The 24,591-nt window shown below is 61.9% G+C and overlaps 1 protein-coding gene across 7 annotated transcripts in view; it reads right to left on the reverse strand.

Moving 5' to 3' along the window:
- CACNA2D2 (calcium voltage-gated channel auxiliary subunit alpha2delta 2) overlaps positions 1-24,591 on the reverse strand; it is a 125,037-nt gene that overhangs the window by 2,285 nt on the left and 98,161 nt on the right. Inside the window, exons 5-38 of one of the 7 annotated variants that reach the window (XM_053929232.1) lie at positions 21,214-21,258; positions 18,132-18,273; positions 14,921-15,052; positions 14,700-14,757; positions 13,965-14,015; positions 13,741-13,840; positions 13,495-13,653; positions 13,187-13,294; positions 13,024-13,102; positions 12,421-12,470; positions 12,152-12,241; positions 11,877-11,948; positions 11,612-11,686; positions 10,311-10,385; positions 10,164-10,232; positions 10,013-10,084; positions 9,853-9,914; positions 8,921-8,997; positions 7,799-7,819; positions 5,143-5,203; positions 3,103-3,200; positions 2,825-2,915; positions 2,658-2,720; positions 2,407-2,510; positions 2,028-2,126; positions 1,849-1,937; positions 1,592-1,639; positions 1,324-1,395; positions 1,067-1,219; positions 870-922; positions 713-768; positions 416-542; positions 180-289; positions 3-85 (exon numbers count right to left, since the gene is read on the reverse strand). In XM_053929232.1, the coding sequence (XP_053785207.1) occupies positions 3-85; positions 180-289; positions 416-542; positions 713-768; positions 870-922; positions 1,067-1,219; positions 1,324-1,395; positions 1,592-1,639; positions 1,849-1,937; positions 2,028-2,126; positions 2,407-2,510; positions 2,658-2,720; positions 2,825-2,915; positions 3,103-3,200; positions 5,143-5,203; positions 7,799-7,819; positions 8,921-8,997; positions 9,853-9,914; positions 10,013-10,084; positions 10,164-10,232; positions 10,311-10,385; positions 11,612-11,686; positions 11,877-11,948; positions 12,152-12,241; positions 12,421-12,470; positions 13,024-13,102; positions 13,187-13,294; positions 13,495-13,653; positions 13,741-13,840; positions 13,965-14,015; positions 14,700-14,757; positions 14,921-15,052; positions 18,132-18,273; positions 21,214-21,258 (2,844 nt within the window). Of the gene's footprint in view, positions 1-2; positions 86-179; positions 290-415; positions 543-712; positions 769-869; positions 923-1,066; positions 1,220-1,323; positions 1,396-1,591; positions 1,643-1,848; positions 1,938-2,027; positions 2,127-2,406; positions 2,511-2,657; positions 2,721-2,824; positions 2,916-3,102; positions 3,201-5,142; positions 5,204-7,798; positions 7,820-8,920; positions 8,998-9,852; positions 9,915-10,012; positions 10,085-10,163; positions 10,386-11,611; positions 11,687-11,876; positions 11,949-12,151; positions 12,242-12,420; positions 12,471-13,023; positions 13,103-13,186; positions 13,295-13,494; positions 13,654-13,740; positions 13,841-13,964; positions 14,016-14,699; positions 14,758-14,920; positions 15,053-18,131; positions 18,274-21,213; positions 21,259-24,591 lie in introns of all 7 variants that reach the window. The other 6 variants (XM_053929231.2, XM_053929234.1, XM_053929233.1 and 3 more) reach the window with 6 other exon arrangements.

Consider the following 24,591-nt stretch of genomic DNA (forward strand, 5'->3'; position numbering starts at 1 on the left):
ACCGTCGCGTTGTAGTCGAAGCAGATGTGCGGGCCTCTCCGGTATCTTGGTCTCTGCACCAGTTCGCACTGCTCCGGGCCGTCCGCTGGGCATGGGTGGGGAGTCAAGGAGGCGGCAGCGGCGGCACAGAAGGGGCGCGCGGGGCGGGAGGGGACTGGGGGTTGGCGGGGGCAGGATACAGTGCGTCTCCTTCTGCAGCAGCCGGCCAGCCTCACACTGGCTGCACAGCGGCTTCTCGGCCACGACGAAGAGGAGATTGGTGTTGGTCAGTCTCTGCGCGTGGAACAGCCTGGCGGCGTCACCGAAAAGCGGGGCGTTGAGGTCCGCCCTGCCCCCACAGGCCCCGCCCTTTCTACTCCGGCCCCGCCCCCGGCCGCCACCCTAAGGCCGGGCCCCTCCGGTCCTCTGCCGGCACCTGGAGCAGTTTCCACAGTCGATGATGGCGTTGTAGGAGGCGTTCACCGACCCGAAGTAGTACTGCGTCTGTTTCACGACACAGCTGCTCTCACGCGCCTCGGGGTTGCCCTCGGCCTCCGCGGGGTCTGCGAGGGCCAGAGCGCCTCAGCCACAGCCCTACACCCTGGCGCCGTCTGGGTACACGGCAGCGCTCCGCTGTGCTCAGCCATAAGCCCCGCCCTCCCGTTGGGGTGGGAATCGGTGGAGATCCAAGAAGGGATTTGGGAGGGCGGGGCGCTCCAATGGCCCTACCTACCTGCTTGGAACCAGCTGTGGTAGATGAGGCCATAGAGAAGCTGCTGGAACAAGGACCTGCAGGGCACGGGTCACCGAGTGGGAGTGGTCAGTCGAGGCCAGTGCCCTGCCCCACTTCTCTTGAGCCCTCCCTGGCCCCTCTCTCCACTAGGTCTCACCAGGCGGCAGCTGAGGTCCACCAGGCCAGGTTAAGGAAGTCTGCAATAGTAGGCTGCAGCAGGGAGACAGGCGTGGGCTGCCACCGCTGCCCAGGACAGTGTCACCCCCGGCTCTCTTGTCAGAGCTAGGGGGTCATCTTTGGGCACATCTCCCAGCCCCCCCTCCCATATCCAGGCCAGGCATTGCTGGGGCTCACCACAAAGACACCCCGGGGTGCAGCGCCCAGGTTGCCTGGAGGCTGGGGGGCACAGGCTGCCTGATAATCGTAGGACTCCTTGCGGGTGTAGAAGGAGTTATTGTAGAGTGCCAGCATCAAGTTGGCATCCACCTCACTGAAGAACCTGCCCACCTGGGGATGCAGGGAGGGAGCCACAGTCACAGGGCTGGCAGTGCCACGCCCCCAGAGGGCTCAACCCTGGACCACCCCCTCCCACCCGCCTTCCTGACCCTCACCTGGTCCCACTGATGGTTCTGGTTCGACAGCACCAGGAATCCCCCATCATCAATGAGCACACAGAGCAGGTCCTGAGAGGTGGGGAATGGGGAGGAAGATGGAGAGGGGCTTGGGCCCAGACCTTGGCAGTCCACTGGTTGAGTGGAGGGGTCGCCACTTGCCCCAGTTCTGGTAAGGCTGCGAGGTCAGGGTGGGGATGGGCTAGGAGTTGCAGGAGGGACCAAGAAGCCCAGCAGTGGGGGCAGCTCGGGTTCGGGGCGCACGCACCTCATTGTTGACCTCACAGTCCATCTCACAGTGGCTGCTGGGGCCGCACTGCTGGGCAGAGAGCAAGGACCGTAAGGTGCCCACCAGCTTCCCCCTCCCATCACCCATGGGTCCCCAGGCCATCTGCAGCAGCTCTGGCCCCCTCCCCCTGCCCCCATAGGCGCCAGAGCCATTCTGAATGGGAGGACAGCTAGAAGTTCCTGGGGGCTCCAGAATGGGTACTGCTGGGCTTGCGGCCCCTGCCCCTGCACAAATACCTTCTGAGGCTGGTCCTGGTGGGTGCGGTTGCTGGCTAGCACCTTGAACTTCTCAGCCCAGGCCTCTAGATCCAGCTTAACGCCCACCACTGTGGGTGACAGCAAGGGGCCATCAATGCCTGCCTGCCTGGGCAGCCCCCTGCCCATCGTCTCTCCCTGCTTCCACCATGGGCACTCACCTGCTGGTCTCAGCGTGCGCCCACCTAGGCTGAACTCCACAGATGTGCTGACAAGGATGCCCACTGTGTCATTTTCCAGCTCCAGGGGCCTCAGCAGGGCTGTGGGCGAGGGTGGGGTCCGGTGCGGCAGTCAGGAGTGGGGGCCGGCACCCACACTGACCACTCCCTGCTGAGCTGTGAGGACCCAGAGCCCAAGCCACAGCTGACCCCAGCCTAAGCACCCAGCACCCAGCACAGTGCCTAGCCTCTCTTCTCATCTGCCGTCTCAGACTGCCTCGTGCCTGAGGCAGAGGGGCCTCAGTGGGTAGAGCCCAGCCCTGCCCAAGCATGCAGGGGGGCCTCAGCTTCCCCCTCTGCTGTGGCCCCGGGGGACACTCACCGTCCTGGTGTGGGGGCTTGAAGACGTAGCCACGGTTATCCAGGCTGCGGCGGTAGAAACTGGCATTAAAAGGCTCAGGGTTCTCTGTCCAGTCCTCAGCTGCCCTGGTCACCCAAGACAGGCAGAGGTTGATGGAAGGGGTGGCTTATGGGGGACAGGGGTCTCAGCAGGTACAAAGAGGCCTCTGGGTGGCAGGACAGAGGCAGGGTCTCAGGCAAGGGCAAGGTGGGGTAGTGGGGCAGGTCACTTACTTGTTGGGGAAAACCCGAGTGATGCCGCCGTCAGTGGCAGCAAACACAGCCAGGAGGCTATACCTGAGGGCAGCGGGGAGGTGCAGTCACAGGCCTGCTTTCGGCAGGACCAGGGCCCAGCGGCGACCCCAGCCTCCTGCCCACCCCCAAGGCTGGGTGGTGCCTACGTGTTAAGATCCTGGTCCCGCCACACACGTTCCACCAGCTGCTGTGTGATGCCCGTGTCCAAGATCAGGTTGTGCAGAAGGAAGTTGTTGCCTGGAACGGGAGAGTAGGGCTGGAGGAGGCATCTTCTGGTGGCTCCCACCCCTTTACACCCTCTGCACAAGGCTCCCACAGGAGCAGTGCCCCTGACCTGGCCCAGGCCTTGCCCTTGGCCGGGGCCTCATATTTCCACACCTGCCCTGTCCCTGAGCTCTTTGGGGCTGCTCCAGCAGGCACTCACACTGCTTGGAGTCCGGGGTCACTTTCTCCATAAGCTCAATGAAGTTTTTCAGGAACTCGGTGTTGTTGTCGGAGGCGTTCAGGTCCTTGCAATACTCTCTGGGGGTGGAGGGGGGGCAAGAAAAGTGGGCTTGGGGGGCTGCACAGGGCAGAGGGTGTGGCTTCCCAACAGGTCTTCCTGGTCATTTTCTGAGAAGCCCAGGCCTCAGGGAGGGGCAGGTGTACAGGCTTTAGCCACTACATGCCTGGCGGGCCCCCTGGGCTGAGTAGGGGCAGAGCTGAAAGGAGAGTGAGGGTCTACTTCCTCCATCCTGGAAGATTCTCCCTGCCGGGCAAGGCCCTGCAGACCCTCCCACCTGTGCCGTGTATCTGGACCCTGACAGCACGCCTAGGAGGCCCTCCTGGTGGACTCACCCACCTGTATGCTGTGTGGGCACCAGGTGGGCGGAGTCCCAGCACCGGCTGAGCCAGCCGAGTCTAAGACCTCGCCCTGCAGCCTCCGGGCTCTGTGCCTTTGGGCAACTCGCTCCAGCTCCCTGAGCTGGTTTTTTCATCATACCATAGAGGACGTCATGAAGTCCGTGGGGACACATGGGTCCTTGGACTGGCTGTTCCCTGTTTGGAATGCTCTTGCCCCAGAAGTAGACAGGCCAAATCCATCACCGTCTCGAGGCCCCCCCAGGCCTGGAGGGCACGGGGGCTGTGGCGGGTAGGCCCTGCTCCCCAGGAAGTTGTGGCAAGCAGGCCTCCCACCCTGGTGGACAGAGCTGTCTCCCCTGCTCAACAACTCACTCCCACCCCTGTCCCCAGAAACCTCCGCACTGGCTCATGTGGCAGCAGCTTTGTGGGGATTTTTTAAATGTGCTGCTTCCCCAAGCTCTGCTCAGGCCCACAGCCTGGTGAGGGCGCCTGGGGCCGGCTCTCAGCGCCCACGTGTGTGTGTGTGTGCGAGGCCACGCCTGATACACCCAGCGTGATGCCCGAACAGCTGGGCTTGAGATGCATGTCACCTGCAGCCCCCACTGTGCGTTTGTACTTGTGGCTCACTTTATTTGCTCACCCAACATGTACTTATTGAGCTCTCTTGAGCCAAAGACACAGAGGTGACAAAAATGGACACAGTCCCTGTCCTCAGAGCTTCCTCAGGGTCACGTGGGCCGCACAGGCCTTTGCACACCTGTCCACAGGGCCTGATGCACACAGCCCGCCCCACCTGCACACTCAGACTCTTACAAACGCCCACGACAACTCACAAATACAAACACATTTACAGAGAGTCACAGAGAGGTCTGTGGGTGCATGCGCGCACGTGCACACACGAAGGTTAGGAGTGTCCAGAGCCTGTGTGTGGTGCCTGAGGGTGCCTGTGGGTCTCTGTCCGCTTTGCCCACCTGCCCTCATCCAAAGCCCAGGTCCCAGGGGAGGGCTTTGCCCCCTGGGGGTAGGACAGGGTGTGTGTGCATGCTGAGAGTGTACTCGAGGATGATCCAGGCCTGGACCTGTGTTGGGCCCTGACCCCTCACTCGTCCAAGGAGCTCCTCAAAGCCCCCGTCCCCTCTTCCGCCCTGTCCTCAGTGAGCCACCACACCTAGACTCGGCATGCCGACGGGGGCTCTGGCTGGCTCGTCCCCAGGCCCACACAAACACTGACTGACACAGGACAAGGACGGGGTGCAGGGGGAGCAGTGGGGAGGCACCGCAAACCAGAGCAGCAGCTGCCCAGCGAGGGGCTCCCTGCGGACAGCCAGCCCCGGGCAGAAGGGAGTTCTCTGGACACCTGAGAGGGTAGGGAAGGTCGGCAGAGGGTCTGGAGCCCTCCCGCCCCGGGCCTGGTGGGAGCCAGAGCTGGGGGCGGCTGGCCACTGCTGCCTGGTTCAGCTGCATGGCCCGGGTGTGCACGTGGCCGCACACGCGGGGCTATGCACGGGGGTGGGGCGACAGCGCACAGGACAGACACACGGAGCTCCAGGCAGCAGTGCAGGAGGCGGGCCAGGGCAGTCAGGGTTGGGGGGACACCTCAGCAAGGCCACACGCAAGCTACCTGGGAGCAATGAAAACATGTCCTTCAGACTCAAAGCTGCTGGGGAGCAGGAACTCAAAATCTGCAACAGAAACGGGGGTTATCCGGCGGGGGCTGGGGAGGCGGGAGGCCAGGGGGCTCAGAGCTCAAGGGGCTGGAGGGACAGGGGAGGGGGGGCTTGAGGGAGGGGGAGACACCAGCAAATAGGGAACCCGCCACTTCCATGTTCAAGTTCGAGCCAGAGAGAAGGGGTGGGTGGGGAGGGGTGGAGGGCCTGTGGAGACTAAAGCATCGCAGGAGGGCAGTTATAGCCAATATGTTGCCCGGGCCCAGTCCTCTGTCGGCAGTGAGTCCCTTGGCGTGGCTGTATATGCTTCCATACGGCCGTATTGCACATATACACGGACACACACACACACATATATATATACACACACTGCTATATATATGCATGGTCTGGGGGAGGCGCCAGTCTCGCTTATAGCATCCATAATGGAAAAGACCGCATGCTGAACTCCCTTTGCCTCCATAGAGACTTCAAGGAAGGGAATTGGCTTTTGGCCGCGGATTGTTATCTCTTTCTTTGCTGCAGCTGTTTGCATTTTGGTAGGTCTTGCTTTTGTTCTGTGTCAGGCATCAACATGGCCAAACCGAGGGGGTTTCTCACGGGCCCAGACAGTCCAACCAGAGACGGCGGGCATGGGCAGCTGGGGGTAGGCCGCAGTGCATTGTGGGGTCTGGTGGGCCCCCCTGGGGTGGGTGAGGGGAGACCTCGAGGTGCTTGTGAATGCTCCCACACTGCGGGAGGAGGGTCTGGGAGCTGGGAGGGGACACGAGGTTGCTTGGAGCTGCACTCCCGCCCTCTTGGGCTGGAAGCATGAGAGCAGGTAGGGAAGGAGGGTCGGGTGCCCCCCTCCGAGGACCTGTCTGGGCTCAGAGCAGCCAGGGAGGAATGCTGGGGGCTCTGGATAAGGTGTGGGGTGCGGCTGAGGATACACCAGTCGGGCTCGTGTACATGAGCGAGAGTGACATGGGTGTGTCTGTGAGTGTGTGCGCAGGTGGGCAGCTCTGTGCAGGTATGTGGGGAAACCTGGGGATGTGGCCACTGGGGCTCCTCTGTGTCCTCTTCCTGCTCGGCGGGACTGGCACCTTGCTGGTCTTCATGTGGGAGGTGCCCCCTGCTCTCAGCCTGCCCTACTCTGGGCATTCACCGTGCCATCCTTTTACCTGACCCGACCTCTCGGTCACCCCAGGGCTTTATGTTTGCAGAAGAGGGGTCTTCCCTATTCCCAAGTACTCCCACAATGCACTGCACGATTCCAGGGAGGGGGCCTTGGGGTGCCTGGAGGGGCCGGGCAGTCACTGGTTGGACTGTCGCTTTCTGACAGGACTGTGAGGCAGGGTTTGGGCACAAGCCGACAGGGAAGGCGGGGAGGGGAGAGGAGGAGGAGAAAGAAAAAGGAGGTGGGGGCAGGAAGGGCGACTACTCTATGGTTGTCGTCGTTCTCAGGGCCCTGCGTTTCTGGGGTCCCTGGGAGGGGAGAAAAGACAACTCAAGCCAGTGGAGTAGGGCATGGCCCCCACTCGGGCCAGCGGGGGCAGCTGTATCCTCTTTGCTGCCTAGGGCTTCTTGGGAAGGCCCTGCTTCCAGGCCATGGGACCAGGGACAGCACAGCCCCTCATGGCTCTCCACACCGCACTAGCCCGGGGGTCCCTGGGGGGGGGCTGCGTCTCTGTGCACCAGCGGCAAGGCCCTCATGAGCTGCTCTCTCCCCACTTGTCCTCACCAGGGTCTGCCAGTCCGCTGCCTGCCTTCCTGGAAGTCTCTGCGCTGGGTGCCTCTGAGTGCCAGAACCTTCTTCACATGCAGCCTGATTCTTGTGCTGGCCCCTTGTGGTCCAGACAGATCCCCTTCCATTCCCGGCCAGGCCCCCAGCCCCTGAGTCTGCCTTTATTGTGCAGGGGACACCGTCTCCAACCTGACTGCCCCCACAGGAGCAGAGAGCACCCAGGGGCAGGGCCCCACCGGTGGCCTTGGCAGCATCCCTAGGAGCAGCAGGGCGGCAGGGGACAGGATTTCAGCACCCTGGCCAGCGCCCACGATGGCCCACTGAGCCTCATTCTTCAGGTGGCCTAGCGGCTGCCCTACTTTTTACCCCTCTGCCTCAGGTCAGGGCTAGAGGCTTGCTGCCAGCTTCTGCAGCCAGCACCAGAGATCAGAGTGGGGAGAACTACCCCAGAGGAAGTCTCTGCGGCTGGCCCTTTCCTGGAAGCCTCACGTCAGTCCCTCTGAGGACTGATCTGCCCCTGCATCTCGGGCCCCGACACTGCTGGGTGGGAGATGGCAGACACATCCAGCCCTGTCCCCACTGTTGAGTTGTCTTGGAGGGACAGAGAAGGGTGGGCAGGGGCCTGCACAGAGTGAGCGAGGAGGATGAGGAGGGGCCTTGAGCTCTCAGAACACACTAGGAACCACCCTGTAGGGAGGGCCAAGGGAAGGGCCGCTGGCTCTAGTAGGATCAGAGGAAAGGCAAGAACTGGAAGAGCCAAGGGGATGCTGGGAGGGGGCCCTGGAGAGCAGGGGTGTGGCTGGTCCTGGGCAGGGAGGGGGGCAAGCAGGGGCATGAGGGCGGGTGGGGTGGGGAGAGGAGGGTGCACTGGTTCTGAATATACTTGCCCTTCAGTTTGCTGATTGGCACTGGGACAGTCCACCAAGAGAGAAAGCGAGGAAAACAAAAACAACACAAACACAAAAACAAACGAAAAGGGGGAGGGGAAGGGGAGGGGCACAAACAATATTTTATTCAATGGCTGTTTGAATGAAAATATTGTGTCTTATCATCATACCGAAAGGAAACTTCTTGCAAAAAACGACATGAGAGAGAAAGAGAGAGCAAGAAAACTCAAAGGAGATGAGCCCCAGCGGGCCAGGCAGGTGGGGGGCACCCGGTGGGGCCGGAGCCCCAGCCTCCCTCCCCGAGACCTGGGTGGTGGGCAGGCGGGGCCACAGGCTCCGGGAGGCCCAGGGTGAGGGGGACATGCAGGGATGAGCCACAGGCAAAAGAGTGGGAAAGGGAGGAAAGGAGGGAGGGAGGGAGAGGAGGGCCTGAGTCAGGGAGGGAGGGGAAGGAAAGAGAGCAGGGAGGGCTACTGGGTATTGGAGAGGGAGGGAGGCAGTGTGGGAGAGAGAAATGGAGGGAGTGAGCAGAAGGGGAGGAAAGAGGGGGAGACAGAAGGTGGGGGGTCCAGGGAGGGGAAAGAGAAGGAAGGAGGGAGGGAAGGAAAGAGGGAGAGAAGGAGAGAGAAAGAAGGAAGGGCAAAGAGAAAGGGAGAGATGCAGCAGATAAGGGCGGAGGTGAGGAGGAAGGTGAATGACTATGACTGGGGGACAGCAGAGGGGGCAGAGAGACTTTGGGGGTGGTGCTGCAGGGGTGAGCGCTTCAGGGAGAAGGGGAAGGAGGGATGAGAGGCAGGTGTCTTCCAGGAACGCAGCCCCCAGGGGTGTGCGGGGGAGGCAGGCTAAGGAGGGAAGACACGGAGTAGGAGGAACCAAAAACAGAACCTCAACGAAAACCATGAGAGAATGGGAGGGTGGTCTGGAACCAAGTCTGAGAAGAGGCGAGCATGCAGATTTCCACAGAATTTCCGGGCTGCTGCCCCAGCCTTCGGGTGCCTGGGGGTGGGCAGACTGGGCAGGAGGGGCTGCCCGGCCGCAGGCAGCTGGCTATGCTGCCTGGGGCCAGCTGGGGTGTGGGGCAGAGGCAGGGGTGCAGGGCACAGGCAGGGGCTGGCCACTTACACTTGACCTGCAGGATCTGGTCGCTGAGATTGGCTTGGAGGTAGAAGGTGCCGTAGGGAGGGAGCACGAGCCCTAGGCTGGGAGGGGGCAGAGGGGGCACAGGTCACCGCTGGGGAGAGGTGGGCCACACTGGCACCCCTCCCCATAGCCTTGGAGCTGGGTAGAGACCCAGGCTGTGGCCTCCCCTCCCCTGACTGCCAGGGACATCTTTCCCTGGTGGGAGATTCATGGCCTTGGGGCCTGGGCCCTTCACTCCCTGAATTCTCCTGGATGCCTGAGAACTTCCAGCCCCAAAGCAAATCACCTCACCCCTCACACCCAGCAGCCACCCCCAACACACCAACTGCCTGGCCAGCCTCCTCCATCTGGCCAGCAGGAAACTCACAAGGGGCAGAACACCACTAGCGAGCTAGGCTGGGGTGGTGCTGCTGTGGGATTGGGGGCCGCTGTCCCCAGAGGTTCGGGCCATGTGAGAGCCAGCCGAAAGCAGGCCTAGTGCTAACACGGTGAGGGGAGGCTGGGGCTGCTGCTGGGGTGTGAATGAGACGCTGGCACTGCGGGGACCTGACCCGCTGGGGACCTGCCGCAGCCTGTGATGCCTGTCGAGAGCAGGCCTGTGAATGTGCTGAGGGGGACATCCTGGGTGCAGACGCCCAGGCATACAACCCAGGCAGGGGGGACGTGAGAGGGTGTGGGCCGCAGGGATGCATCAGGTGCCCCGTCTTCTCTCTGTCCTGTGATCCTGGGACATGGCGCTTGCTCCTGAGGGGTCAGCAAGAGGCCCTCAGGGACTGAGCATCATGGGGTGAGACGTCGGCAGCCCTGGCTGCAAGTGTCCTGGGCGCTTTGGCACTGGTGTGGGGGAGGGAGGGGGGTGACTGGCCTGGGGGGCACCCTGCCCCTCCCTCCTGCCCAACCTTGGCCTCACTCACCTGTAGTTGGTGTTCCGTATGGGCACCCAGGTGTAATTCCGTGTCACCTCGTCTATGTACCTCTGGGAGAAGAGGCTGGGTCAGGCTCTTGGGTACTGGGTGGGGTCAGGTCAAGGACAACGTCCGCCCTGACTCTGTCCCTCCTCTACCGCCTTCTCACCTCGTCCAGGGACTTGACCAGCGTTCTGACCTGCTTGTGGCCCCTGTCGCCGTCGATCATGCTCCGTCGGATCTGGAAGAGCCAGAGATGTGAGGGTGGCGCCCCACCCTCCTCGGCTCCAGGCGCCCCTCCCCCTCCCTTCCTTCCTCACCTCCTCCTTGTTCTCATCCTCTAGCTCTGCATCCAGGAAGTCCAGGGTCACAGGCTCCCGGAAGTTGCTCTGTGAGAGGCAGGGCAAGGAGTCAGGGGTCCCCACCGCATAGGGTCCAGCTCCCTCCAGGCCGCCCCCATGGCTCACCTGGGGCTTGAGGTTGGGGTGCAGCAACACGTAGCCATTCAAGTCAATGGCAAACACGTAGCCGTTGGCTCCAAGCTGGGGGTGTAGATTGGGGGCTCAGAGCCTGGAGGGCTGGGCAGAGGACCCCCAGGCTCCGGGACCCTTCCTCATTCTGTCTCCCATGCCCGGGAGGTGTCCGTCTGCCTGCCTGGGCCAGACGCCCATGTGGGGCTCCAGCCGGCTTCTCCAGCCAAGCCCAGCAGGCTGGTGCCCCTCACGCAGCAGCCTTGGCCTAGGCTGACCAGCTCCGGGCACCTCCATTCATCTGCTAGTCTGCACTTCTCACCCCACCCTGGGTCTAACTCCTCACACCGGAGGGCTCCACCTCCACTGGGCCCGCAGGCTGCTGCTGCTCCCCACCCCCTGTCCCCCACCCCCACCCCACCCCACCCCACTGCCTCCTCTGGGTTCCCATCTTAGCGGAGCACAGGAGGAGGAGTGGACCCTGGAATCCCATAGGCCTGGGCATCCCTTCCAGCTGGAAGAGGAGGAGTAAGTGAGACCCTGGACCCACCCTTACCTCTCAGCAGTTTTCTCAGCACACAGGGAGCCCAGGGACATGGGCCGGCCTTCATGTGGCTCAGGTTGAAGGCGGCAGTCACACACGCCCCACCCCCGCCCCTTTCACAACCAAGACCCAAACACCCTTTGCCAGGGGCCCTGGGCCAGCCACGCTGATCCCACCCCTTCCCTGGCTCAAGGTTCTGTCTTTCACCCCCACCCTTCATCCAGAGAATTCCCTTAAGGTGCTCCTTCCTCTCCTTTTTACCCAGGACTCTCCTGCCAGGCGACTGTCCAGGGGGTGTCCAATGCAGCCCATTGGCCACCCCCGGCTCACTGCCTGTTAGTGTACAGCTGTCAGCTAAGAATGGCTTTCACATTTTTAAATGCTTGAAAAAGGTCAAAAAAACAATTGTATTTCGTGACATGTGAAAGTCATCTGAAATTAAAATTTCAGTACCCACAAACACAACTGTGTTGGGATACAGCCACACGTATTTGTCTGTTTCGTCTGCGGTTGTTTCCAAGTCCAGCGGGGTGTTCAGGCTGGTGGGGCCTCTGACAGTCATAGTCTGGCCCCTTATTGCAAGAGTGCTGGCCCTGGCTCTAGGCCCAAGGTCACCTCCTCCGGAAGCCTTCCCTGACTGCCTGAACTCTGAGGTCTCGACAGGGGTGTTCTAGTGGCCATCGATCTCCTCTGCGGAGCCTGGCTGTGTCCCCACAGGAGGCAGGGCAGGGCAGACGTGCAGGTGGACACTCACTGTGTAGTTGGGAGTCAGCCTCTTGATGTCGTTCAGAGCCACGTCGATGCCCATCACGCCCAGGATCAGCTGGTTCTGGGAGAGGAGGCAGGGGTCTGCAATGCGCTCAGTCCCACCCCCGTGCCCAAGGCCTCCAGCTGCTCTCACAAGCGCCACCCCAAACCCCCGTCCAATTGGCAGACCTGCCTACCCCTCCTCCGCCCCAGACCACTCTGGGCACGCAGCCCCCGAGGCATGCCTCGTCCTGCCCCAGTGGGGGGCTCACCTTCTTTTCCCCAGGACCATCCTGAGTCAGGTTGAATACTGGGAGCGTCCCTGTCACCACCAACCCCAGCCCCTGAAGGGAGAGGGGAGGATGGGTTGGTCTGTGACCAGCGATGCCCCCGCGCAGTGTTCAGAGCAGGGACCCAGGTGCAAGCGCCTTTCTTGCTCCTTTATTTGGGCTACCCCCATCATGGTGTCTTCAAGGGGCATGACCCTGTGGGCGCATCTGTGGGGAAAGGCCACCAGCCCCACCCCTTCCTTGCCCAGGGCCTTTACCAGCGCATCCTCATACACGTTGGTCCATTGCACCTGCTTGGCCTCCTTGCCCGCCAGCACCATGGGCCTGCCGAGTACGTCCAGATATTCCTGGGGAGGGCACAGTGGGCAGGGGTCATGAGTGTGTCCCTCCCACTGTCCCTTCCCTGTTCTGACTTCCCATGTGACATCACACCACCAGGGGGTGCTCTCACCCCACAGCAGTACATCACAGGCACTGACCCCCCACAAGCAAGGGGCTGGGAGGAGGGGGCCGTCCACAGTCTTACCTGTGTGTTGATGCGGATGGCACCGATGGAAGGGATCTCAAAATAGTAACCTGTGAGGGAAGGTGAGGCAGAGGCAGGCCTGGGTGATGCTCGGACCCAGGGCTCAGCAGGCCTGAACCCTGGGGTGTGTGTCTGCAGCCCTGACTTGTCCCTCTCAGGCTCCCTCTTTTTGATGTCAGTCCCCCGGAATTCCCTTAGTGTTCCCGGGAGTGCAGGGGTGTGAGGAAGCTGAGCTGGGGGGAAGAGAGGAGTGGAGGCCTGAAGTCCCTCTTTCTAGGCGGGCAGTGACACAGTCCACCCATGGGACCGGCCCGAATGCTGAATGTCAGGGACAGATAGATGGGCAGCAAACAGACACAGGGGCAGACATGCTGGGGGACACAGGGACCATGGACATTCAGACAGATGGGCGAAAAGATGCTCAGTCAGATGGACAAGTTAGCCAGCCAGCCAGAGAGACAGATGGACAGTCCCATGTATGGAAAGATGAAGACAGTGGATGAACAAGCAGCTGGGCCTAGGGAAGGACAGGCGGACAGCCAGCCTGATGGACGGCAGGACACGGCAGGCAGGCCCCATGGCAGCGGCATCCGGGCGAGGTACCTTTGTTGGCGCAGGCCATCCACTGCAGGGGTGTGACGTCATAGTTGTGCTGCCCCACGGAGAACGTGAACACGCGCACCTGTGTGGGGCTTGGGGTCACTGCCCGGCTGCCGCAGCACAGCCCGCCCCGCGTGGCGCCCTCCCCGCGAGTGCTGAGCCTCACCGTGCGGTTGGGCCAGTTGTACTTCTCGAAGACGTCCTGCACGCGGTCCTCGCCGCCATCCGTGAACATCATGATCATCTTGTTGCAGTTGGCACGGGTGATGTTGGACTGGGCGGGGTGGGAGGGCAGCGTCAGGCGGCTCCAGCCCCTCTGGGTGCAGGGAGGGGTCTCCCACCCCCCACCCCCCATGGGCCTGGCCCCCCCGCCCACACACACAGCGGAGGGTGCTCTCTGGTGCCAACAAGGCCATTTGTCTGTCTGTCCCCGGTGCCACCAAGCCCAGGCCTTGCCCGCCCCCCCGGGCTCACGTTCTGCAGCTGGTCGAAGGCGTACTCGAAGCCGGCCTTGTAGCCCGTGGTGCCCTTGGCCACCATGCCCTGCACGGCCTCCTTGAACACCTTCTTGTTGCGCACGTTGGCCTGCACCAGGTGAGTGAAGCACGACACGGGCTGCGCCTTCTCGTTGAACTGCAGGGGCGGCGGGGGTGGTGACTGCAGGGGGCGGGGGGTGGGTGGGTGGCCTGCTCCCGGCCCGCCCACCGCCTGGGCACTCACCGAGGCCACGTTCACGTAGTCATCATCAGAGAGCGTGTCCAGCATCTCGCAGACGGACGTCTTCATCAGCTTCAGGGTCAGGCCGCTCACGCTGCCGCTCCTGCGGAGGTCGCGAGGCACCAGGTAGGCCTCGGGTGCTCTCCTGCCACTCCCCAGGTGTTCCCGGGCAGCAGATGATAGCCCCTTGCCCTGCCCCACCCCACCCGCCACCACGGCTCACTCACACATCCACGATGATGACCATGTCCTTGGGAGACGAGGCCCCCTGGATATACCTGCCCAGGAGAGGCTCCAGTCAGGGCCAGCCCCACTGGGACCTCGTGGGTCCCTCCTTCCTTCACCCACACAGGGATTCAACACGTCTCCATCGAGCAGCCCCCACGTGGGCCTATAGGGTCCTGGGCACTGAGGACACTGTGTTTAACAAAACAGTCCCTGCCCATGACATGAGTGACCAGGGCTCCCAGCACATAAACGACCCATAGAGCGGTGAGCAGGTGATCCAGAGAGGGGGCTAGAGGTATGGGCCCTGGTCTAAGTGGCCTGTCATGCTCCCCAGCCCAGGGTGAGGCCCAGAGGGCGGGTCCCAGCTGTGTATGGGAAGGGAGAAGGGCATGGGCTCCTGCAGAAGAGGCACAGCTGCTGGGGGGTGGGGCTCAGATGGGGGTGTTGGGGCAGGTCAGCCCCACAGAGGACACCTCCACCCTTGGGAACCTCCACCGGCTCCACTCGTCCGTCCTGAGGGGGTGAAGTGCCGGGCAGTAGACGGGGGCAGAGCCGCTGGGAGGCCTGCCTGGGTGATGGGACCCACTTGCCAGTGGCAACGATGTGTGAAATGAAAATTGGATGGAGCTGGCTGCGCCCTGCTCCGAGGCCTGGAGATCGGGGGCGGGGAGAGCAGGCGGGAGACATGGGGAGTCGAGGGGGCGTCCCTGCCCAGCCTCTCCTTGCTCGCTCACCAGGGTCTCCTTCGGACGTCGTACAGGTCGATTTTCTTGGGGGCTCGCCAGGGGGTGGCTGTAGGGGGAAAAGAGGTGAGCGGGTCTGGCGAAACTTGCGGGAGCGGCCAGGCCCCTCTGCAGCCCACGGGGTGACCGTCCACCCCAGATGCCCCCGGAGTGGGCAGGGAGATGCAGGTGGGTATGGGGCTGCACAGTGGGCCAGCTGGGCCAGCACCCACCCGGGTAGTAGCGAGTGACTCCTGTGGCACTGCCGAAGACCTGCCACAGCAGCGTGGGGTCCTGCCTGCGGTTCTCGGTGAACACGCTCTCCAGGGCCTCTGTCCAGTTGAGCTCATTGAGGATGACGGTGGCTGTGGGGGAAGCAGGGGCTGGGGTGGGAAGCACCCAGGCTGTCCCTGTTGGCCCTCGCCACCACGATATCCTGCACACGCCTCCCACTTAGAAAGCTTCACCTGCTCTCCTCCTGTCCAGGCTCTCCTTCATTGCCCAGGGCTCAGCTGGGGCTGCACCAGCTCCTCCAGGAAGACCTCCTGGTCCTCACCCCCTCCCAAGTCGTCAAAGAAACAGCTCAGCCCACCCTTCAGCCAGACCCTACCAGGAAGGGCAGCTGTGACCCGTGGCCCCTGGAGAGGGGCCACCCAGGTGGCAGGGAGTCGTAAGTTGGGATGCTGATCCAGCATGCTGCCTGGAGCTGGTGGCTGGTCCCCTGGGAGCTCACCCACTCAGCATGCACTCTGGGCTGCAGCCACAAGAAAGCAATTAAGGGCTCGATGATGGGGCTGGAATTATTCAGCTATTAAGGTACCTGATAAGCTGGAAGCCACTCAGCTCCATGATTAATCAACTGGGGCCAGGAGCGGGGTGAGGGTGGGGGGTGGGGGGTGGTATGGGTTCTTGGAGGGACAGGGTCCGTGCCACGATCCCGCTCCAACCCAGTCACGCAGCAGCGCGCACGCACACACACACACGCACATGCACGCACACACGCAGCTCGCAGCCCCCAACAAGTGTATCTGCCTCTGACCTCTGTGATTCCAGCCATTATGTGGTCCCCTCGTCCCCACCCTACCTGCCCAGCAGCCCCACTGCCGCCAGGTGCACAGGGATGCACGCACTCACACCTGCACACCGCCCTGCACCCCGACGGGCCCTGCTCTCGCAGCAGCCCCCCACCCCGCGGCCAGTTACCCTGCCTCCCTTTCCCCTCTGGGCTGCCCACACCCAGACCTGCCCCTGTGCGCACTCACGGAGCAAGGCTCCTCTCAGATGTGTGGGTTCCAGCCTGCCGACCCCTCCACCCCAGCAGGGCTCAGATGGCTGAGCAGTGCCCCCCGCGCCCCAACTCAGGACAGCCCTAAACCTGCCAATGCGCGTGCGGTGCACGCTCTGGCGTGTGCAGTGTACCTGTCTCTACTTGTGGGACTCAAGAAACCCAGTGGGAGCCCTGGCCGGGCGGCTCCATTGGGTGGAGCGTCGTCCTGTGAACTGAACAGTTGTGGGTTCGATCCCCAGTCAGGCTGCGCATGAGGCGGACAATCAGTGTCCTCACACATCGCTGCTTCTCTCCCCCCACCTCCCTCCCTTCTTCCCCTCTTTCTAAGATCAGTGAGCACGTCCTTGGGTGAGGAGAAAACAAAAACAAAAACCCAGCGGGAGCTGGCACCTGCTCCGGCCAGGATCTGCGCTCATCTCTCCCCTAGGGGCAGTTTCTTCCTCAGTTTCTTGGACCTCCTTTCTTCCCCATGGAGCCCAGACACCATCACCCCCTGCACCCCCCGACCCCCCACCCCGCCATGGTCCTTAGCAAGTGAAAACCAGGCAACGCCTTCCAGAGGCCCTGCTCGAGCTCCAGGAAGAGCTGTGAGTTAGATACACACCCCTGGCTCTGCCCACCACCCTGCCCTGGGCGCTCTCCCCTCTGCCCCCCTCCCCTCGCTCCGGCCCTGCAGCTTCCCTTAACTGACCATAATGTGAAGACAAAACACATTTCTAGCTTTGGCTGTGCCTGTTGAACAGTATGTTATGGTTCTGTTCCTAATTTAGAAACTTAATGAGTTGAACAATTTCTATTTTTTTCTTTAAGGAAAAAATAAAGTCAGACTCGCAAATGCTTCACACAGCACTGTCGGTCCTGGGAGAGTTGGCCTGGCAAGGCCCGCCTGTCCCTGGGCCTCAGTTTCCTCATCTGCACAACGAGGGGCTTGGAGCAGATTGTCTTGGGAGCCCGCCCAGCTGCTGGCAGAGCGGCGGTCCCGACTTAGGTCAAGAGCCCAGAGGAGCCGGCTCACCTGGCGGGGCTGCCCCTGCAGGCGTCTGTGACTACACTCGCACACGCGCATTCACCGCCTGACACACTCGTGCAGACGCCCCGGCCCCCACCCTGGAGAGGGCCCGCTCCTCGGCCCCGCGCACACTCTCAGATCACGCTGAGCTGGGAAACGGGGACCATGCCCCCTCAGGCAGGCGATTACAGATTTAATTAAAAGTGACACAGTAAATAAAAAACATATAAAATGCAATTTGTGTGGGTAGCGAGGGGTGACTGGGGAGGGCGGTGTGGCTCCTGTTTTAATTAGGGTGCCTGCCTGTGATAGTGCCCCTCCACTGGCTTGGGGGGGCCAGCATCACCCTCACCCCCCTCAGGCTGCCCAGAAGGCCTTCCTGAGGACCCTGGAGGATTCCCTGCATTCTGGAGACTATCGAGAAGTTCTGGGACCTTTGTCCCAAGACCCTCCACCCAGTGGGTACCCTGGATTCTGAGGCTACCCTGGAGGTGACCCTAGAATTATGTCAGAAGCAAGAGACTCCAGAGCCTTAAATCCTGCTGCTAGAGCTCCCCTTCTAGTGTTTGACTCTTGGCCTCCCCCACATCTCCTAAGACCTTCAGTAAGTTCTTCCCCAGGTCTGACTGAAATCCTTTGAGCTGTAGTAACCTGGTTTCCCCACTGTGCCAAACTGCCCTCCCTGGAGCCTGGAATCTCAGCCGCCTTCTACCCCATCCTCCCCACACCCACCCCGTGCCAAGGAGAAGGAGGGAAGAGCCACAGGGTTGGTGTGAGGAATTGCACCCTGACCCCCAGTCCCCAGGTCCGTCTGATATGGTGGCTTCTCCATCCTCCCTACATGGGGGCAGGGCACGAGGGCGGGTGGGGGAGCTGCTTTGGGGTGTTGCACGCACTCGCGTGGGCACCCAGGAGGAGACAGTGCACGGGGCGAGAGGCTCGATGTTTTGTGCCTGCTGTGAGGCTGCGCCTGAGAGCCGCTCGATGGCTGTTTGTGAGTGGTGCTGAGCGGTGAGCACGTGTGACCTTGGGTAGAGGGGGCTGAGGGGGGCGGCACTGGCTGGCACCTGGGCCCTGGCGGGGCCTGGGCAGTGGGCGCAGGCCCATGGTGTGTGGGGGCTGCGGTTCTCGGTCTTGCTGCACTCACAGCCTTTGTAGATATCCGTGGGGATCTGCACTGCTGTGTACGAGTAGTTGACCTTGTTCTTGAAGTTCGAGTCCTCCACGAAGTCCAGCCTCAGGGTGCTGACCTTGGACCCCCTCTCCACATCCTCGCTCTCAGGGTCATCCTGCAGAAGGGGACCCCCCCACCAGGCAGCATGAGGGCTGGTGACGGTGGCGTGGGGCCAAGAGGCCAGAGTCTAGATGGTGGGGGCATCTCAGAATCAGAATATTGCAGATTGCAGAGAGGGAGAGACATGGGGTACGGTCCCCTCATCTGGTGGCCTCTGACTTCCACTTGCCCTTGCACAGCCCACCCACCATCCCATTTGCTGTACCCAAATTTCAAAACCAAAACAAACCGACCCCTTTCCCACATCCTTGAAAACTGATTATCAGCAAAGAAGGCAAATCTTGGAGCCGGTGAGGAGCAGGCTGCAGACCTCTGCCCACAGGACGTGCTGTGTGCAGTCGCTGCAGGACTCCACAGCCCTTCCGGGTTCTGCGACGCCGCCCTGCCCCTTACGCTGCAAGGAGCCCCCACTAGCAGCAGGGAGAGTGCTCTGGCCCCATCTGGGGGAGGGGCGCCACCCCTGCAGCAGATTGGCTCTGGGGGCTGAGCTGCAGGGCATCCTGGGGAGAGTGGGGATGGGGTTTAGCGTTGGGACCGGCGAAGGCCCCCGTTGACTTTCTAAAATGAGCTGCAGCCGTCTGACAGGTGCCAATTACTGCGTCTCTGGCCGGGCAGGCTGGGCATGCGCAGTGCGCCCCCGCCCACCACCACTGGCTGGCAGGAGCGGGTCTGCAACGGCAGCGTTGACGCACAGCCGGGAGGGGGGCAGGCACGGGGTGCAGGTGCGAGAGCGGGGAGGGAAGATGTGGTGGGGAGTGAAGGGGAGGCAGGGAAAAGGCAGGCAGGGCAGGGGCAGGGTTGGGGGGCTTTGTGCCCTGGGAGGAAGTTGCTTGAGCAGCTGAACCATCTACATGCTCCCTCACTGCCCCTACGAGACCCCTGAGATCCCTGAGACCTCAGCACCAGGCTGAGCTCCTTTCCTCTGCGCCATGGATGGCGCAGTGACATCGGCCCCCACTGCTCCCTGGGTCCTGGGCACCCCCCTTGGCTCCTGCCCCCAGGTGTTTGCACGGGGTGAGTCTTGTCTGGGGAAAGGGTGATGGCTCCGCACAGCCCAGGGGCTTTCCTGGAGAGGGTTCAGCGGCTGGAAGGGGCCCGCAGCAAACCCCCTTTCATCTCCTCATTGGTGGATTTTGTACAGTGCAACGGGAGCCATGTCCTGCCCTCCCAGCGTGCTGCCCCTCCGCCACCTCTGCACACCCCAGGAGGACCCTCAGAAGCTCCCAGCTGCTTCGCAAAGCTGGGCAGGCGGCTGCCTAGTGGAGGCCAGAGCGGGGAGCCGCCGCCTCTGAGGCGTGAGCCGCTCACGTTCTGAGAGGAGGAGGGGGAGGCTCGGGAGAAGAAAGCCCCTGAAATGTCAGCGGCAGATGAAGGGCGCTGGAAAATTTAATCTCCCAACTTTCCCAACTAATGTGACATTTGGATTCCGTTCTGATAAGCTATCAGCTGGCGAACTTTTTCCTTCCTTCTCTTTCTCCTACCCCCACCTTCTGGCTGGTAATTTAAAAGTAAATGGTCTAGAAAGATCTCTAACTGTACCTCTGGCAAAGATTAAAAAAAACAAAAGAACACAACAAGCCAGGGAGTCAGCATGCGTGTTCGTGCGGAATTTATACCGGGGCCACATAGCCTGGCCCCACCCGCGGTGGGGCTCCCTCCTTGGGTCATTAGCCCCCCAGCAGATGCCCAAGGGGCTGGGGGCAGGTGGTCCTGAATACACTGGGGGTTGTTGGAAGCAGGGAGTTCAGGGAGCTCGCCCGGCTCCACCAGGGCCTCTGAGTGCTCAGCACTGCCCCCCACGCCCAGGGGCTTTGTACGGTGGTCTCCCAGTTTGTATTTAATGCACTGATTGCTAAAATTACAGCCCGCTGCTGAGGGGGGTAAGGAGTTAGATTCAGGGTCTAATTAAAGGTTCACTCTTCATTTGAATTTCAGATCCCAGTTTTAATTTTAGCAATTTCTCTGGGAGCCACGGAGGCTCAGCAGAGGGTAAGCTCACCGGCTTTGGCCCACCCACCTCTCCTCTACCGCCTGCTGGGCCTCTTCAGGGCTGGCCCTGGCCAGCCTGGCACCTTGGGCTGTCTGCAGGGGTCCCCTCCTGCCTGCCCACTTCCTGGTGTCACTGGGCAACGCCTGGCCCCCGCAGGACTCCGCTCAGGCCAGTCAGCCTGGGGGGAGAAGGTCGGATGCTGGGGCTGAGGTGACAGCCAGCACAGGCGAGGCCCCAGAGACAGGGCTGTTGAAACACCTGTTTTCAGAGGAGACAGTGGGGCTCAACTGCTTTTGCCTCAAAGGCAGGCAGGCAGACTTGGGCCTTGACAGGTGACCAAACACCATCTACTCCATACGCCCTGCTCTCAACACTCTTGTCTCCTCTGTAGTCCCCTCTCGCCCTCAAATGCTGTCTGCCATCCGAAAAACAGGCCCAGGGCCTGGGCTGCCTCTGCGGCTGGGGTGAGTCTGACTGAGCTCAGGGCCAGGCACGCTGAGCTGCTGGTCCCCTCGCCAGAGGAAGGGCATCTGCAGTGACTGGAAACACACCTGGACGGCACTGCACCCTGTATCTCAGCCCTGCCCACCACGTCCAGAAAGCCCTCCCCAACGTCTCTCGTAAGCACCGGGCACTCCTCAGTTCTGGCATGGGAACTGACCATGGGAGGATCCCGGGCCGGGGGCCAGGCCTGCTGCACACCGTGAGTGAAGCTGTGTCCTTCCGTGCTGCAGACACACTACCCCGGAGGGGCCTGGCCTCTCAGGGTTTGTCTGTGGTGGGTGTAGGGTGCTGTCCTGACCCACCACAACCCTGCAGGCTCTAGCTCAGAATCCGAAGGACTGCCGAGTCCCAACACTCATTTTTCAGCTGAGGCCACTAGCCCAGAGAGGGCGCGAGGCTCTGGCAGCTGCCCCTCCCCGCAGCAGAGGCGGGAGCACTTACCAGCTCTGCGTCAGCCTTGGCGTCATAGTACACGATGTCTTCCTCCTGGTTGGTGAGAGAGGCCTCAACACTCATGGCTCAAGCACCCCTGGGGTGCAGCCAGGACCCCCAGGCCCAAGGCCTAGAGCAGCCCCCCAATATCCTCCACCCAGAGCTGCCATCCAGGGAGGCCAGCTGAGTCAGGCTGGGGCACCCTTCCCCCAGGACACTGGGGACAGTCTGGGGCCCTCACTGCCCCCAGCCCAGGGTCCCTGCCCTGCTGCCCTGCAGGGAGAGAGAGTCAGAGCCGGCCTGGCTGCCGAGACTGGCTGAGGCACAACTGGGGGAGCAAGGAAGACGGGAAAATAGAGCCTAGTCCGGGCTGCAGTGGAATAATGACTCGACACCGCATCTTCCAATTTCTTCTATTAAAAAGCCTGCTCATTACGGGCATGTACTTATTAATTATCTGTGATTTGTTGTGAAATGCAAGGAGGTTCACACAACAGGCGGGGGAGAAAACAAAGCCCGGCCCAGCTCCTGCCCTCAGCTGCCTGCGCTCGCCCCGCCCGCCGGCCCGGCGCCTGGGTTCTTGGCCATCTGCACATCGTAATCACCGGCCACCCGGGAGACCCGTAACACAAACGGGCTAATTTCATGTTTAATGATCTTTAATCAGAACCGAGCGTGGCTAGGAGAGGCCGCCAGAAGGTGAAGCTGGTGCCACCAAGTGCCACCCTCTCAGGAGGAGCCACCCCACTCCTGTCCCGATGGGCACCAGGGCAAGGACATGGGACATGACCACTGTCTGGGCCCCCCCCACCAGGTGCTCCTCAGCCCTGTTTTGTACAGTAAAACCTGTAGCGCGGCCTGGCAGCCCCAGACTGGGAGCCTGTTTCTTCGAGGTCTGAAAATGGGGGTGACGACCAAGTGCACTAACAGCAAAGCACAGAGCTGCCCTGACTCCGTGGCAGCTGCTCCTCTCCCGCGCCTGGCAGGGTTCCATGTGCTGTGTGACCTCAGGGTGGTACTGCGCCCTCTCTGAGCTCAGGCTCCATATGCTTCAAGGAGGGGCGTGGCCGTGGTGACTGCCCAGAATCTGAGGTGGTCAGACGGGGCGTGTTGTGGGGAACAGTCGTGGGATGTCTCCCACTGGCGGTCTGGGGGTGGCGCAGGCCGCCGGCTGGACCTGCAGGCACATGCAAGCATTCTGAGCACTGACTACGTGCCTGGCAGCGTTGTGGGCAGGACCTCAACCTCATGATGAGTGTAAGACCGGGCCACTCGAAAGTTGCAGTCACCGCATGCATCTGCACTGGGACCCTCCACACGGGAGGGGGCACTACGGGACACTATGGCAGAGAGGCTCCCACCCTGGTTCAGCCCACCTTCCCAACCCATCGCCAACCCCTCCTCCCACACCCACCTGCCCACCAGTTCAAGAGGACTGGGGCCCAGGTGGGCCTGGGTGGGGGTAGGGCCAGGCTGCAGGGTGCCTGGCCTTTCCAGCCGGCTCGCGACCGAAGTGCCTAATGAAAGCTGACATTACATCAAACACAATAAGGAGTTTCGGTTGATGAAGATCATTCCTGAACACACAAACCCATTAAACCGAGGGGAAAAAATATCAATTCAACAGACTCGCCGGCGAAAAGAAAATGTGATTTGTTATCTAAAAGGGGCATAAACACGGCTCTGCCGCTCTTCCCCTCAGCGGTGAGAACGGGAGGACTGCAGATCAGCATGGGGGCTTCACCCGCCAACTTTTCAGGCGAACCTTCTGCAAGGACGGGAAAGGGCATGGCTGGCGGGCGGTTACTCTCAGGCCTCCAGGATCCCTGGGCTCCTCACAGGCCGAGGTGGGTCCTGCCTACACCTTCGCCCCCAGGCCCCCTTCCCTGCTCCCGGGCATTTGCTTGGGCACTCATCCAGCTGCTCCAATAGCTCCCTTTTTCTTGATTCATAGTTTCAGCCTAGAATAAGATATTGGTGGCACCGGGGACACAGGAGGCACATGCCAGACAGGAGGATTCCAGTCCCCTGCAGACCACAGGTGAGGCAAAGGAGTCTGTATGCTGCCCTTGTCCCCAGGGCCTGGGGTGCACGTGGGCAGGACCCTTCCCTGCCTTCCCCATCTTGGAGGGCCAGCTCATGCCCTTCCGTGGCTGGGGCTGGTGGCGGGCAAGGTCACACGTGTGAAAATAAACGGTAAAGACAGCTGCAGTTGCTGCCCTCAATGAGATGTGGAACTGGGGTGTGGCAGACATGACGGGGCCTTTAGGGTCAGGTGGGAGGGTCCCTGGATGGGCCTCCAGGCCTGCTGGGCCTGCACAATGCCCGCTGTCCACCACTGTGGGTTGGACAAGGAGGCAGTGCCACCCAGCGATGACAAGGCGTCTTGGCCCTAATCTTGACCTGACCTCTGGGGTCCCAAGCAGTGAGTGCAGACCCCAGTGGCCCCATAAGGACGCCCAGGTGACCCCTTACCTTACTGGTGAGGCAAGGGTGCCTCTGAAGCCCTTTTAAAGCCTCACTGCGGCCTCCATGAGACTCTGCCTCAGGGTCAGGGTTCCCACTTATGAAACAGGGGTGATGTTGCTTCCTCTGAGGCTGCTTACAGGACAGGAGGTAGGCCTCCTCAGGGGGAAGGGCCACTGTTCCCCACGGGTGGGGAGCCCCTTATGCCTGCAACTTCATGGGAGGGGCATGAGTGTATCAGAACCTCCCTGGGTGGGGTGAAAGGGACGTCCTTACAGTCTGGGGCCCACATGGCTCACACCCCCTCCACCCTCTGTTGGCTGGTATTCGGGGGGCCATTTTGCTCAAACTGGACAGGGGTCGGAGGTCACCCCCTGTGAATTCACACCCCTCATGTACATTTCTGTACATCGATGATGCACGAGGGGTGGGGCTGGGGGCCCCCGTGGGCCTCGGGTAGACGACACAGTCTCCTTAGCTGGAGCTGGGCCCGAGAGAGGGCACGAGGCATGTTGGCAGGTGGGGAACAGGGTGCCTGACGATGGGGGATGGCAGTTTGGTGCTGTGGTGGGCGGATGCGGGGCCTGGCCAGACCTGACCACGGCCTGCCCACCGGGCTTCTGTGGCCTGCCCGGGCCAGCTACCCGGCTACCCCTGTGCGGACGCCTGGCCTTCCAGCCTGGCTCACCGCCAGCTCCTCTCGGCCAAGAGGACTGTTTTCTGAGAGAGCCGTCTGTCGCTGGCTTGGCAGAGAGGCAGGCAGCAGGTCTGATGGCTGGGGCCGACCTCAGGCCAGGGAGGCCACCTGTCCTGTCCAGCCAGCAACTCCAGCCTGGCCCAGTCTTCATGGGCAGAACTACCTCTGCCATCAGACTCCCCAGGGCAGGGCTTTGTCTCCTACAGGTCCTGGTGTGGGCTTTG

The sequence above is a fragment of the Desmodus rotundus genome, chromosome 8 (assembly GCF_022682495.2).
Source record: "Desmodus rotundus isolate HL8 chromosome 8, HLdesRot8A.1, whole genome shotgun sequence".
NCBI lineage: Eukaryota > Metazoa > Chordata > Mammalia > Chiroptera > Phyllostomidae > Desmodus > Desmodus rotundus.